Raw genomic sequence first — 16,301 nt, 5'->3', positions numbered from 1 at the left:
CAGACATAAAATACATGAGAAACCTCAGGTGATGTGTTGTTGTTATTATTAATGGCTCCTTCTGGGTCTGTCTGCGTTTTTGGTAAATGTAGTAAATGAAACACTTGATAAATCAAAGTACTCCTTTCTCAGTCATTTACAGCTTTGCCATCAACTGTCAAATATTAAAAGGACTAATCTTGTACTTCAGTATGTCAACACGTTGTACACTACAAACTGCACCTTTGAATACCACTAAACCCAGATTTAGGAGGTCTCATCAGTCCAGACTTCTGTCCGGTCTGTGATCCGTCGTGAATCACAAGATGGCATTTTATTGCATTTTCAAATCACACCATCGAAGAACAGAGAAAACAACCTGCTTATAAAAATACAACACACTGGTCTATGCTTTTGGAGGTCGCTCCAAATTCAGTGAAACAATAGAACATTTCTATGCAACGCCCACATATACAGTATGACATTTATTCCCCGTTTAACTGATATATATTTTTTAAGTCTCTGTTTCCTCTGACATAAACGTATCCATAAGAAAAGGCAACATGCAGGCGAGAGCAGCACATTTAAAACACAAACATTCAACACAACATGTGGTGACAAACGGAGATGGTGACATTTTAGTTTTGAACCTCCCACAACAACAAACGGGTGAATATTTCAGAGGTAGTGCTCAGTTTCAACCACAGAATGAGAACGTGATGACATTAAACATGCTGGGTTTTTACTGAGCCACTGGCAGCAGTTTGTCTGCTTCCGGTTACTGAAACAGTGAACTAAACTCCAGTTATGTCAGAGGTCATCCTCACTTAACGCCGATTTAACCTTAAACAGCAGCAGGGACAACACTCCACTGTTGAGTCGGCTGTGCAGAGAAGCTCAAAAATTCAAAAGGCCATTTGCCATCAAAGTCTTTTTCGTCCGTGCTGATATGATGAGCACGTTGTGTAAACGTGACTTTTTTTGTGCAGGAACAAGTCATGACGACTTGTTCACGTACAGGTCGATCCTCCAGAACCTAAAGTGCGTTTCCTCTGATCATTCCCATCATACTGCTGCTGCACACTTTAATTCTACTTTCTAATTACATTTCCAAGGTCTTTTAATGTACTGAACTACTTCTATGGCTTCCAAAAGGCTGTAAAGCAGTTTTATGTCTGACACAAACGGCTCAGTTTCACAGCGTGAGCAGGTGGACTCACACACCCACACTACCTGTGGCATGCTGGGACAGACAACACTGTGCCCGTCCTGGGCCTCATCACGGGCAGCTGGCTGATGGTTTAAAAATATTACTATTGCAAAAATAACCCTCTGAATAACAATGGCATATGGAAGTTCGCTTCCACCAGTGTGATGAACTCCAGAAGAGATCCGGTACGTCATTCTAATGTCCAAATAATGACTTTGCATCTTAATGCAATGAATTAAAATGATAATTACTTCATTTTGAGATACAAAGTCATTATTCTGAGAGGGTTACTCATTATGATTTAAAGGACTTTTTTCCATCACATTGGCACAAATGGACTTCCTCTGTGCCATATATATAAATAAATAAAGTTATTATTATTAAATTACAGAATGAAATCTGGTGAGTTTTTTTATCTTACTTGTGGAAATTCTTTTATCATAAAACAACATCAGAAGCAATTTAAATGGACAAAACACACCAGAGACAGGAGGATGCTGCTGTGTGGACTTTTAAAACAGTTCATTTAGAGGATGTAAAATGTCTTTAAAAAAGGTTTTTACAGGGTTGTGGGGGGGGGGGGCACGGGATCCAGGATCCAGAGCAAGTGGACCAGCTCTGGACCAGAGACTAGGGTTTCAGTTGGTGCCAGAAGTGTGACAGGCCCGTGGCAGGAAGGGTCTGATGGGGGGACAGGAGTGGACTGGAGGCAGTTATAGGACCTTCTGCAGGATGGCGTTGGGCACTTCCAGAGTCTCGTCCTTCACCAGGACGATGTCATAAGAGTCCAGATATTTGTCCAGTCGCTCTTCCACCTGCAGAGTGAGACAAGAGGAAAACCATCAAGAGCAGCTGTACAGTCAGGTCATGAGTTTCCACGTGGCCACAACAGCCGTCGGCTTGGAGGTCCAGTGGATCACCAAACAGGATCATCATGTCAGGACTCAAAAGCTCCCTGGAAGTCTGCTCTGTAAGTTCTACAGGTCATAAAAGGCTTCATCACTGTGTAACTGCGCTGACTTTAGTTTAAACTAAATGTTTAAGGACATTTGGAGTGCGTGCTGGGATCCATGTTTGTGTGCTGGCTGTACCTTGTCGTTGAGGAAGCCGATCTTGAGGATGTTCTCCACGTTGGGCACTCCGTCAGCCATGCTGAGGTCCCCCAGCGAGTCGCCCATCAGGATGATGTTGCAGTACTCTTTCAGCTGTTTGAAGTACTCCGTGTTGCGCAGGGCGCCGTCATGTTTGTTGTACACGTGGATCAGCTCGCCCTTGAAACCCCTCAGGACGCCCTGTGAGATGAGGAGCAGATACAAACCAGCACGTTGAGCCATAATGTTATGATCTAATCTCTACAGTCTATAGAGACTGAACGGCCAGCGGGACTCACGTTGTCATCGAAGTCCATGAAGTTGGAGACGACCTTGACGTTGGGGTGGTAGACTCCGGCTTGGCGGATGATTTCCTCCAGGACGTCGCCCAGGCCGGCGGAGAAGATGAATACAGGTACGTTGTGCTGCTGCAGCCGGTCAAAGAACTGCTCATAGCCTTCCCTGATGCCATGCGGACACATGATGGTGACAAATGTCAGTCACTCTTCTGTCGGGTTAACAAGTCCTACGAGGTCTCCATGTTGAAATCAGCAACAAATCCTACTCATATTCAGTATGAGACCAGAAAAGGTCACTGAGCCACAGCCTCCGCAATCAGCTGTGGTCTTTCTAAACAAGGACGCATCTGCTGAATACCCATCATGCAGCAGTTAACTCCAGTACAGCATTCAGGTGAGCGTGGAGGGGACACGTACCTGAGCGCAGCGTCGGACTCTCTCACCACCTCAGACAGCTTGTCTCTCTCTATCCGCTGCTCCACAAGCAGAGAGTGAGACTTAAAATACCTGCAAACACACACACACACACACACACACACAGTTTCTTTTAGTACACCTTCTTAGTCTCTGCAAATAAGTGATTTTATTCTGCTTGCTGCGAGCAGACACACAGACTTGGCGGTGGTGTGTGCGGTTCTCACCACTCCACCATGAACGGGTACTTCTCCTCCATGGTGAGTTGAGGGTCGATCTCGATGGGGTAATATTTGTTCTTCAACTGCAGCAGCTTCTGCCTGCACTCCTCTGTCACCAGCTTGCAGTTGTCAATGATATCTGCACAAAGAAGGAAAAGGACGCATGTTGCAAACCGGCAAGAACTTCAAATAAACGATAAACACTCAGAAAAGTGTACGAAATAAGAAATGTCTCGCGTTGCTTTCGTGCTGTACTTACTGTGACAGGTCGGACAGCGTTTGCCGTTGATAGCAAACTTGCTTAACGTCATGTCGAAGTCTGTGATGATCTGGAACAGAACACAGAACACTTTGTTCACCAGAGACAGAAATGCTTTGATCAGACACAGAAGCTCCTTAAACAGACACAGGAGGAAACAAAGACCACGGTCCTGTTGCATATAAAAGCTTTGAATTGGCTGTAAATGTTTGAAATCAGCTGTTTAAAACGGCTGCTTGGAGGAGGTTTGTCTGGTACCCAAAGGCTTGTGAGCCTCAGTACCACTAGGGTGCGCTGTTTGCACCAGAACACTGACTGACAGCGAGTCACCAGGACTTGATGTTCTACCTGCAGCTTGGAAGCTCCTCCTTTGATGAGGCCACAGATGATTTGCTCCACCCTCTCGGGGTCCCTCATGTGGACCGTCGCCTTCTCAAACTGAGGCATCTGGACAGAAACAGAGCGAAGGGGAGACTTCATTACACACTGATGTTGAAGCTTTCTATTCAGCTTTCAGAGACTCAGTTCAGACTGTGGATGAAGAGGAGGAGGAGGAGGAGGACGGCACAGAGGAGGCGTGCGGAGGACGAGGGCCGATTCAGACCGAGCTTAAATTTGAAGTATCGGCATGTGCAGTACGTGTGAAACTATGCTTGTTATGCATGTGTTGAACTGGAATTAATGACATTTTCTTCAACAGGGCCTTCAGTGTATTGGAACACACTGCTCCACACACACACACACACACACACTGCTGGAGGGGGTTTCAGGGTCATGAAGCAGCTGATGTCTGGAATCTGCGGGTGTTGTATAACGAGCTGAATGAGCACACAAACAGCCACAGTAACACCCTGCAGACAGGAGGTGAACCTCAGCTTCGTCCACTCGAGTCCTGCCCGACAACAGAAAAACGGACAAAACTGTTCTTCTCATTACCAAAACATTTTCAATGTGAAATTCTGGAGGGAGTAACTAAAGCTTATGGAAAGTTTGCATCTGTCATTAGGGATGATGTTGAGCCTGAGGATTTCTTTCTGTTTGTCTGTTGTTTGTTTGCTCAGCAATGTGCTGTTCACTCGGTCTGTGCTCGTTCTTTCAGCTCTGCGATAATCAAGGCGACCTCGGAGTTGAGTGGAACCACACCAGGATTGAGATGTCCATGTGAGTATCTGCTCTTATTTGGCTCTGAGGCTTTGCTGAGCGCTCATGTTTCCCACTGAGATTAGAGGGACACGATTTCACATATCAGAAGTCTTTCACGGTCCGTTCTGCTGCCAGCGGGTTGCAGGTTGACTTACGCTGAGCTCTGAAGGGAGGAGTGTGTGTTAACATGGTAAATCAAGTAATCGATATATTTTTAATAATCTTATTACAAGATAATTTGACATTTGGTTGTTAATCATTCTTGACTGCAGACATGGATATTTAAGAGAACACAGACTGACTTTTCTCATGTTGGCTTTGATTAAGACCGACAGCACCGATCAACGTTTCTATCCATCAACACAGGCAGAAACCAGACAGAATCACGCAAAAGCTCCTTCTGATGCAACAACGTTGAGGGTTGAGTGTTAGCGTGTGTTGTGCATACAGCAGATGTACACTGTGCTGATGAAACGCAAACAACTGAAACACACAAACAAACACAGCAACTACCCCACCTCCACACACAGACCCCCCCCACCCAGCTCAACCCCACCAGCCTTACATAAGGCTCAGGTTTCATAGCAGCTCCTGAGCCACTCTGATCCTGCAGAAACACACAGCACACACTACAAATCACACTTGGCTTCTTTATTAGCTCCTTGTCAGAGAAGTCGCTCACTCACACACAAGCACAAACATGGCCACCAAAGCCTGCAAAACAGCTTCCCAAATTCCATATCTGCTGCGTAATGAGCCAGCCGTGTCATTCCTGACATGACAACCTCACGCTTGCTTTTAAATGACGGGTTTCTGAGTACGTCACCATGGGAACGACGAACTCTGTCTGTACTGTCTGTACTGTCTGTACAGGCTCAGCTGGGAGTTCAGGAACAAACACGAAAAGACATCAGAGATTTAAAGGCCGTGTTCCTCTGACGGCAGCTACACTCAGACCCGCACTTCCTTTGGGCGAACTTCACATTCTGACAACATGAAACGCTGCCGCTACTGACGATGAAATACACCCACTGTGTCACAACGCTAAGTGTACTGCATCACACTCCTGTGTGCTTTTTATCCCATGTTTTCCTTAGCGAGGGGAGGAGTCTGGAAAAATCCTCAATTTCAACACAACTCAACTTTATTCACACATACACCTTTCATACAAAGTGTTTCACAGAGCAACACACAGACAAAAAAATAAGAAAATGAACTACAAAAAAATAGAAATTACAAAAACAAAACATGTTAAAGATCAGGAAATGAAAGACAATAAAATAAAAGCAGCAAACACTGATGTCAGAGCCTCAAGCTAAACTAAACATTATTTGTTGCAGCAATGACTACAGCCTGGACTACACACACACACACGCACACGCACGCGCACACACACACACACACACACACTCTTACCTCGGCTTTGTTGTCTCAGCTAAAACAAGAGTGAGGAAAAGATTGTGTGGCTGCAGAGGCCTTTTATGCACAGCAGCAGGGAGGGAGGAGGGAGGGGGCGTCGCCTAAAATAGATTAGACAACATAACCCCGCCCTCTGTCACACACTCACACAAACACACTCACAAAGTTTTGCATAAATAGACGCTGAATGGGGCCAGTGGAGAAAAGGTGACATTTGTAATCTACCCTTGTTCCAGTAATGTGACCTTTGACCCCCATGAAAAAGAAGCCTTTAAAATCAATCAGGGAGGGTGGAGTCGCTTCACCAATACTGCTGAGCATGCATTTTAACACACACACACACACACACGCAGTAAACAGCTTGACAGCCAATGAAATGTCACGAGGGTGAAGGTTCAGTGTGACACACGCAACTATTCCTCACATTCCTGGTAACACACGCACACACACACAAACACACACAGGTAATCAATAGTGTTTCAACTGTTGTACACATGTGAAAACCAGCGAAGAAACCTACAGCATCTTTACACTGCTGGTTAAGTCTGAACACGTCCGTCATTTGCTTTAATTAAATGCACGCACACACACACACACACACACACACACAGATAAATCAGCATTCAGGCTGAGCAGGTCCTTGTGGCAACACCTCAGAGCGGAAGTGAAAGACGTCAAGTCCAACACACAATCCTCCAATGTCAGATTTGTGGAATCAACAGCTGAACAGAAGTGTCAGTGTAATCCATTATTCCACAGGTGATGAGGAGGTTTAAAATAAGTGCAACGTCACGGTTGCATGAAATAAAAGAAAAATAAAACTTCCTTCCTTTGCCGACTGAAAGGTTCAGCGTATTAGCGATTAACGTATCCTCAGTTGAATACGCTCACGGTTTTGAAGCTTCAGCTTTACCAGAAGCTTATGGTGGCTTCAGATGTTAGCTGCCGATGTTAGCGAGCTGAAGCTCAACGCGTGTTCGTATTGCTGGTTTCTCTCAAACTTTGATCACTGCTTCCATAAACTGGATGCAGACTGATACGGTGTGTTCTACCAATCACTCAGACACAGAAAGAGATTTGTGCCGCATCAGCACCTTGTCCCAGGCTCAGTTTTTGCTGAGCGAGGTTTAGCCTGCTGTCCTCTGAACTGTGTCCTCCGGTGTTGTCGATGTAAGAGGACAGACTGTGGAACATGAGACAGCCTCGTCCCCTCCTCTGCCCACCTCAACCGGCTCACATACCACAACTCCCAAAAACTGGGTCGCCACTCTGATTACCCTTCAGCAGGACAGCAGGCTCAGAGACTCAGCTCACCGCTCATCCGCCACATGCGCAGGCTTTCTGCTCAGTCGAGTGCCATCCTCTTCCTCCTTAGCTCCCTCAGCTGCAGCTGCACGTCGTGTTAACATTCATTCTGCGTCTGCACGCTTGAACAGGACATGCAAATCACAAGGTGCACATAAACACCGTGGCGTGACGAAATGAGTGCACACACGGCACTGTCAACAACAGAACTGTCAACAAAAGAATGCAGTAAAACACTTTAACAAACAAACACACGTTTAACAAACTGTTTAAAATTAGTTTTTGATGGATGACGGTTTGTCCCCTCTGCAAAAACTCATTCTGTGGTCATTCTTTTCTGTAACCCTAACCTGGGTCTGATTAGTGTTACATTCATCAGCTTTTCCCCAATATAAGCACTTGATGTTATGTGCCCTGGTAGAAATGACACGAGTGCCACAGGGTTGACCCCCCCTCCAGGCCACAGCATCAGGAACTATGGGAAGACTCACAGGGTAATAATGTGATGCTGGCAGAATGACAAAGGCAGAACTGAACTGTGACGCCACAGTCATCCTGGTACCCATCTTTACAAAAGGCAGCAGCTGTGAGCAGGTTTGACCCGATGTCTAAGTAGATGTGCAAGATGAATGTGCAGTGTGTTGTGAACTTTCTACGTCATCACCCAGAGTCCAACGTCAGCGCAGTAACGAAGTCCAGCAGTGACGAAGGAGACCAGCTGACCAACACACACTGCAGCGTTTAACCTCTTAAACCATCTCAGACTGTTCCTGAGCCCGTTCGGCGTCCCGCTCGGCGACGTCCTCGCCTGGAGCTGATGGTGCAGTGGAGGTGGACAAGGACGGACAGACGAACGCAGCTGGCACGCACAGACTGTTACATGAGTGTTGCTGTGATAACAGCAGTGTGGACGTCAATATTCCTGTGGCTGCCATCATCAAACAGAGAAAAAGATCAAATCTGAAAATAAGAGCGAAGCAATGACTGGGGATTAAAGGCTGTTTTTAAGTGGTTGATTTAAATACTGCTTTGCAAGTCGCTGCAAAACACACACACACACACACACACACACACACACACACACACGGTTGACGAAAAAGGCCGCCTTCAGTCCTATAGACTTCTTGAGCTGCTGGCCAAATGCTTGTGTTGCCTTCACCCGGCGCGACTCTGAAATCCCACCTTATCTCCCTGAGGAGCCTCAAAGGTGGGGCTGCTGTGACCCAGCGTTGGCCTGTGGGGTCAGAGGTCATCAAGGACAAAGTGCAGACCCTCCGCTGGGTGTTTCCCCCACCGCTCAACAGGTTACATTTCAAAACCCGAGAGATGACTGATCCCAGCGCTGTTGTTTTAATGAGGTACACATCTGACAAACAGCTGTACTCACACTGACAGGACTGCAACTTGTGCTACAGCACGCACCACTACTACTACTACTACTACTACTACTACTACTACTACTACTTCTTCTACTGCTTCCAAAGAATACAACTGCAACTTTTGCAACTACTGCCTCTGCCTCTCAAAAATCTTAAGACTACAAATACTGCTGATCTTACTCATACTACTGCAATTTCTGCTGCTACTACTATTTCTATCCATACTATTGCAACTAGTAGTAGTGCCTATAGTAGTAATACCAGTACCTTCTTCCACTTCCTCCTGCTACTGCATATTCATCTGGTATTGCAATTTCTTTGACTTGTACAGAATCTGTCCAGCTGTTCCAGTTTTAGCAAATCTAACACTACAAATTCTACTGCCATTACTCCAAACTCACCTGAGCGACAGGCTGAGGGACTTCCAGCCTTCACACTCGGTTAGTTTTCCAGACGTGGGAGGGTGGAGGTGAAGATAAGACTGTTCTTAGAGCAGTGCCAGACTCCAGACACCAGACAGTACTGAAGGATACAAAACTTTGCTGATAAATTTTTGTCTGTGTGATCCATGAGGATCTCGGTTGCTTTTCTGCAGTGTTGAAGCTTTTGGTAGATGACCATGTGCACATACTATGCCAAAATATGTTTGACTTATATACAAGTAAGGTCAGCCGAGGCTCCCCGAGTCACTTCTCGATCCATCATAGAGGAGATACGGCTCGAGTTTTCCACAGCGCTGACCCTGATGTTGGCACAGGCCTGATTATTGTTCATATTATTCATGTACAGCAAAGCACCTGCTCTTGCATTAAAACCCTTCATCTGTTTTCTGTGGCCCCACCCACACTGGGAACTGCTTTTCGTTGTCACGGTGACAGCCATCTGTTTCTGCTGATAAAGCAGCCTGGCCATTAAGTTCAGCTTCATCTTCACCAGGAAACTTTGGCTGCTCTGCTAATCATCACCTCTAATGGGAATTGAAAACTCTGTTGCATCACTACTTCAGTAATTCAGAGAGAAAGCTTCAGTTTAAAAACTTTCAGAAACATGATATGAGCCCAGAATGTGTGCTTATGACCTTAATATACAAACCACTGCACACTGTGCTGTAGATACGGCAGAACTGAGGACTGTAAATCACTCCACCCCACCCACTACTCCTGTCATCTTCTCTTTGGCCTGTATAGGACACTCAGATATTTTCACCTACAGTGATATAAAATATCACCTACTTAACACCTATGACCTGCTTCTGAATTCTGCTCCTAACTGAATAGTTCAAAGCAGCACATAACAACGTCAGAAGTCTTAACTCTATGTTGCTTTGGTCTTTTTCTCTCTTTCCCTTTCCAAAAACAAACATGGAGGAATGCAGAGACGTACAAAACCCACCACGTTTTCCAAAACAAACCTAAGACTTGCAGTTCAAACGTGACTCTGTTCTGCCCCCCAGTGGTCAACAGGGTGAAACAGCCTGCAGCTGACTAGTGACAAGACACAGTACAGCAGAAGAGACACGAGTAAGGACAAAAGCTTCAAAAAGACAGGAGACCTCGAGCATTTTATCACGGCTTCAAGAAACCTCACTACTCCGATTACTCTGAATACTCACAGCAACACTGTGGACATGCAGCTAATTCAAAGCAGCCGTCGAGAGGGGAGCTTCAAAGCAGCGCCGGCTCGCAGGCCATGAAAACACAAACGTTTGTGGAATGTGAAAGTCTTTACATCCGCTGGGCCGCGTGTGTTTTTCTCATTCGAGTGGTTGAGTTTCAGGACACTCTGCTGTACAGATGGACCTAATATCAATAATAAGAATGCATTTTGAAAAAACAACCATTTAATAGGCAGGTTTATATGATGAAATAAAAACCAAAAGCGTTTATTTCTCCTGGCGATCATTCAATTTGCTTGCAATTCTCTAAAACAAACAATAATGGATGTGTGAACGTGACAAGCAGCATCAGCCAACACACAAAGAGGAGCTGGTAACGAGCAGACCTGCTGCACACAAAACCACTGTTGTTTCTGGAAATGAAGAAAAGAATGTGCTTTGTTTTTCTGTGAGGCCCACATGGTCCTGAGAAGACACACGTCGGTTTTCAGAGTCGCAAAACTCGCTCCATAAAAGAATGTCCAAATAAACGTCCGACGCGGCACACAAACTGAGGTCATGTGGTTTGAGACTCCTGCGGTTTACAGCGGATGTTTGTGCTTCTGGGGAATCAAAAGCAGATGGTCAAAAGTTTCCACGCTGAACGTCGGAACAGGAAACTGCAGCTGTTTGTGTCCTGAAGCCGCGGTGGCGACTACATCCTAAAGCTCGCCGTGCAGCTTCGCTCTGTCTCCAGATGAGCGAAGAGCAGAGCAAACAAAGAGCGACTGACCGCCGTCTCGTTTTGGTCCATTTCATTCCACACACTCTGACTGTATTAGTTGGTGTGCAGTTATAAAATTCAAATCCACAAATTATTGGCAGCATTAACTGAAAAACAAACAAATAAGCTCAACATAACTGCGGCCTTCTTTAAACTTTTCAGCTCACTTAAACCAAATCAGCAGTGAAAGTACAAGCCCTGAACATCTTGTCCCAGGTTCATCTTGTCCCAGGCTCATCTTGTCCCACGTTCATCTTGTCCCAGGTTCATCTTGTCCCAGGCTCATCTTGTCCCACGTTCATCTTGTCCCAGGCTCATCTTGTCCCAGGCTCATCTTCGCCCAGGTTCATCTTATCCCAGGCTCATCTTGTCCCAGACATACTGGCAGCTTTCAGTTTTAGATCCCAAATCAACAATGATGAGTCAAAGGTCGCAGTCATCCCCAGCCTGTAATAACTACGGCTTCTTTTACTTGTCTTAAAAAACACGTTAGTGAGGAAGTGAGTTGCAAAAAACTACAAACAGCTGTTTGTCCAATACAGACTGCGTTACCATTTACACAATCCAGCCCGAGCTTCACACCTTAGACTGTTGCAACACGGTGCGATTAAGGCACACTTACAGTTACATAACGAGGGGAGGTTACCTGCCAGGGAGATTACAAGCAAGGCGACGATAAATGTTTGTGTGCAGCCGGAGTGTGTGCATCCTTTGAAATTCTACTGGAAATGATGACATGTGGCAGCTGAGTTTGAGGGGATCCTCTCAGGTAAATGAGGTGGTGTGTGTCTGTGCCTGTAGACAAGGCACACAAATGTGCGACTGTATAGGTGGAGCCACATAACTCAGGCATGAATCATACAGATTTTAGTCCAGATTCAGTACATACCGACTCCTTCTGATGCTGCTTCTATGATGTGTCACAACACATACATGAGGAGAAACTACTGCACATTCTTCTCTTCTGCTGGACAACATATATCCTCACCTGGGTATTTGACGGGCAAGTGTTTAAGTTAAACAGAAGTTAATTAAAGAATTGCCCTTGAAAAACTGAATTATGACTAAAGTTCACAAAGTCCTTGAGGAAAACCCAGATATTATCTGTCCTGTGCACACAGTCTTTCTACAGCAGGGCTTCACACACACATTTTAAAAAGAAGGTACAATGAACGTAATATTTCGTAAAGACTTCTTCTATTCCGGCTGGACATAAATGGCAGGTGTCACACACTGAACGACAAAGAGACAGCTGTCTACTTGAATCGCACGCATCTTGACACATGGGCCAGCGTTTTAACTCCTACTGCTCTTATTTGGCAGCAGTTTGAGAGGAACCTTTCTTTCTTTATGTCTGAGCCGAAGCCTGATTCGTGTCGGACAGGTCAGAAAGCTGGACTGACTGTCCTCCGTGTGCTGCTGCAGCCTGCACAACCTGCACGCTGCCTGTTAAACAGCAGCCGGAAGCGGTTTCCATGGCAATAAAAGAGCAGCAGAGAGCATCGGGGACGCAGAGGGTCAGCTGTCAAAGCTGCCGGGTCTCAAACAGAGAACCTGCTGCTCTTTCTGTGGGAGGGGAGCGAGCTGATGACCTCTAAAATCAGCTGCTGTTTTAGGGAACACTCGCGGCTGCGCAGAGCAGCCTGCAGCTCCACCACTGTTAAAGAACCAAGGAGTCGATGTCACCTTTCCGGCCAAAATTTTCACAATAAAGGCGCACATGTGTTGCAATGTCCTCTGGGCGTTGCATGGGTCAGGAAAAAAACGGCAATAGCATTGTATTTAATGCTTTTGCTGTCCAATTTTAAACAATTATTTGACTCTGATTAATTAACAAGCAAACTTTCTAACAACAAAACGTTAGAATAACAAGTGAAGCACGGAACAGCTAACATCGTTTCCCTCTGACACAAAGAAGAGCAAAAAGACATCCAAACCAACATAAAATTCCCCAAACTTTAAACGCGGGATGTACAGCCACAGATTGCCTTATTCTCCAGAACATACTGCTACTAATGTAATCCCACAATTAAAAATACAAATGGCTCCTAATGGTAAAGTTGCTCTTAAAGGCCACTCAACAGCACTTGACAGTTATCAACCGTTAATTTGAGAGCGCTTTAATTATGAAGGTTCAAGCTCTACTTCCTGTTTCTTATCGGCCTCTGGTGATCTTGACGCATCTGGTGTGTCTGCTTTTACTCACCATCTCTATTATCCGAGTTTTCTTGCCTGCTCGCTTCTTCTTGGCGACGATGTACTGGGCCAGAACTACGCCGCCGAACAGGGCACAGACGCTCGCGCTGGCCGCGGCTCCGACCTTCACCACGGCCGTCCTGTCCATGACTGTCCACTGCTCCTCCACCGATCAACCGCCGCCCGGAGAGTCCCGTCCTGCCTTCTGTCAACAGTCGCGTTCGCACTGCTGCTAACACGCAGCCAAAGATCCTTTATGCTGTACGTGACCACCCACTCTGTAAAGGTTTCATCTTTGACGGTCAAACCAAAAGCTGGGAAAAGGGGGGAATGCCAAAATATTGTCAACAAATTATGTTTTAACTGTAAGATAAACCAAAAGTGACACGTATCATAACCTTGATATATTTAACCATTAAGGATACCTTGTTTCTTAATTTGTATATTACAACAAAAACAACACGTGAGCTAGCAAACTTGTCAGTTAGGCTAACATTAAAGCCCGGAACTTTCTGAACTTAAAGTCAAACTAAGCTCTCCTAGTTTCTTCCTTGGGGGCTTCAAAGTTAAATCAAAAGAAGAACAGCGCTCTCTACCATCTATCCATCTCCATGTGACTGCTTCAGAAAATTCCCCTACGCTGGTCGGACCGTTTTTAACTTTTCTGTAAAGTTCAAAACAAAACACTTCCGTTTGTACAGGAAACACCAAAACAAAAGTCATGAACAACACAAGTTAATCGACAAAACTAAATGAGAATGTGATAACTAAATGAGAGTGATTTTCTTTAACACGCTGTTTTAGGCTAAAGTTTGGCTTTTCTACAGATTTGGAGGAAAGGACAGCTTTATGACACAGAGCTTATATAGATTTGTCAATGTTTTTATCCCACTACTTAACTAACTACACTACTTAATTTTATTCATTGCTGTCGCCTTTCTCTGAAGTTAAAAATGTCAACTGCTGTCTTATTCGACTGAAATAATAAAAAACAAACAAATTAAAAAAATCGTGTTTTCCCAGGTTATGTGAAACATCTGTTCAATAGACAATCTTTGTCAGCCGTCATCAGTTTCGTTGCCTCTGACCTCAGTGACCGGTCCGGGCTTCATGTGGGTGACAATCCCTCAAACTTTATATGTAAACCGTAAATCTAAGTTAGACAAAAACTTGATGACAATACAAAGAGAAAAAACATTAAGACAAGTATTTCAAACATCTCAAATGTCTTGGATTTGTGTTGAGCTGATGTCGCACAGTCTTCACAGGCAGACGTACAAGCTGACTCCACACTCTGCTGCAGGACATGCATTAAAAAATTAAGACCTGATAGACAGGAGACTGCAGGTTCAAGAGATTTAAATGATGGCATCAGAGTTATAACCAAACCGTGTCATACTGGCACCCCATAAAACAAAAAGTCTCTAAAATGAGGATTTAGAAAAAGCACCTTACAGCCTCAGATTCTGTTCCCTGAAAGTGTGGAGAAACTGCAGTTCGCTGCAACTTCGGTTTCAGTTCAGCTGTGCGGAGTGGAAACAGCACAATGCGATCATTTGCTCCTTTTCCACTTATATTTGTCTGAACACAGTGCAAAGACGAGATGCTCAAACTGAGAAACTTTATTGTCTTTTGTAAATGTTCATGCATTTTGTCCCAGCTTGTTCATAACGTGTTGCTGCCATCATGTTTCCAAAGTCAAGTGACAATATATTTATACTGCTGGAGGACTTGCAGGGAGTGTTTCCTCCACACTTAAAGGTGCACATCAGTCATTTCATTTAGGCTGTGCATACAATTTTTAAAGACACTGTCATTTACTTAAATTGAATGATAGTCAAGTTTCCAGTAATCGTGCAAATCATTTAACAGCTGAGACTTTTAAAATACCTGCAAAGACACATATTGTTTGAAGCGTTTCTCATGTGCTGTGGTCTTCTCATTTCAACCCCAAAAGGAGTGAAGTCAAATTTGAACTTTCTCAGGCCACTGGGTCAGTTTTCATCACAGTAAGCTTTTGATCTGACTGCACAACAGCTCCTTCCAAGGGGGTTGTATATGAAGCGTAATGTGGCACAGGGTCACAGATCCTCACTGTCACTTCTTAAGTAAATTAATGGGATGCCACAGGATGGCTGCTTCATTTCATATGATTTTAAAAGCACATTTCAGATTTTTCTATTCCTGAAATGTTCTTGTGTCCTGTACAGTTCGCCTCTGCTCGCTACAGGAGGTGAGGTTTGGCTGAAGGTTTATCTTAGGAGAATGTTGATACACGTCCTCCTAATTTGACTGATCACCAGATGCAACGAGGAGAACAAAGAACACAGTGAGTGTTTTTATCTTTTGTAACTGTCTTTTGAGTTTTTCATGTTATGATGTTATGGCCTCAGTGTAATGCAGGGTTTAACAGGCATTTGCAAAGTACTCATTACATGACTTTGAAAGTCACATTTATATTTTCTTGAGCTATAAATTAAAGCCAACATGGAAGGCCTGTTGCCTCACTGTTGTATCACTGCAGGTATGCAGCTGTCCAAAGCAATAGTTTAATTATCATCATCATTATTATTATTACTGTGGTTTCTCCATGTGAAGTAGATTGAATTTAATTCGAAACTATCCATTCATTTTATATTTTGAGATAATAATGTATTTGCCTGTCAGTAAAGTCTCAATGAACTTCTGAAGTTCAATCTGACTGGTGAAGGCCTCTGCACAGTCGACAGGTCAATCAGTAAAAAAGATTTATTGAAGTACTTAAGAGATTCAGTGAACACCAATATGGTGTGCCTCAAAGCCCCAGGAGAAGGCACTTCCAGAAGATAAGAAGGATTTCATCAGTCAACTTAGTCTCGCTCACTGCTGCTCTTTCCTTATGTGATGTGACGTCTTATTGTGATTAAAAACATTGAGCGAATGTTGCGTGTGTTTTATTGTCCCTGTTGGTGTAAGAAATGACTATAAAGCCCTTTAAAGGTCTGCCTTTTCATACTGAACCAGCAGTG

General features: G+C 44.5%; 1 protein-coding gene and 1 long non-coding RNA gene across 3 annotated transcripts; one reads left to right on the top strand and one right to left on the bottom strand.

The window, feature by feature from the left end:
- Positions 1 to 270: 270 nt before the first annotated feature.
- On the bottom strand, positions 271 to 13,441 carry nt5c3a (5'-nucleotidase, cytosolic IIIA). 2 transcript variants are annotated; one of them, XM_046399729.1, is made up of 8 exons: positions 13,304 to 13,441; positions 3,822 to 3,920; positions 3,474 to 3,543; positions 3,221 to 3,353; positions 2,997 to 3,086; positions 2,580 to 2,742; positions 2,281 to 2,481; positions 271 to 2,004 (listed from the first exon to the last, which is right to left on the bottom strand). In XM_046399729.1, exons 1-8 carry the CDS (start codon positions 13,439 to 13,441, stop codon positions 1,903 to 1,905), a joined length of 996 nt encoding a protein of 331 aa, XP_046255685.1. In that variant the 3' UTR covers positions 271 to 1,902. The 2 variants fall into 2 exon arrangements, with proteins under 2 accessions (XP_046255685.1, XP_046255686.1); XM_046399730.1 differs by lacking the exon at positions 13,304 to 13,441 and adding an exon at positions 6,033 to 6,092.
- Positions 13,420 to 16,030, top strand: LOC124064882. Its single transcript, XR_006844329.1, has 3 exons — positions 13,420 to 13,554; positions 15,504 to 15,622; positions 15,985 to 16,030. It is a non-coding gene; the product is annotated as an uncharacterized LOC124064882 (long non-coding RNA).
- Positions 16,031 to 16,301: the final 271 nt, after the last annotated feature.

The sequence above is a fragment of the Scatophagus argus genome, chromosome 9, assembly GCF_020382885.2.
Source record: "Scatophagus argus isolate fScaArg1 chromosome 9, fScaArg1.pri, whole genome shotgun sequence".
NCBI classification, from domain to species: Eukaryota; Metazoa; Chordata; class Actinopteri; family Scatophagidae; genus Scatophagus; species Scatophagus argus.
The sequence above is the reverse complement of the archived record's forward strand: the minus strand, read 5'-3'. Positions and strand labels throughout refer to the sequence as shown.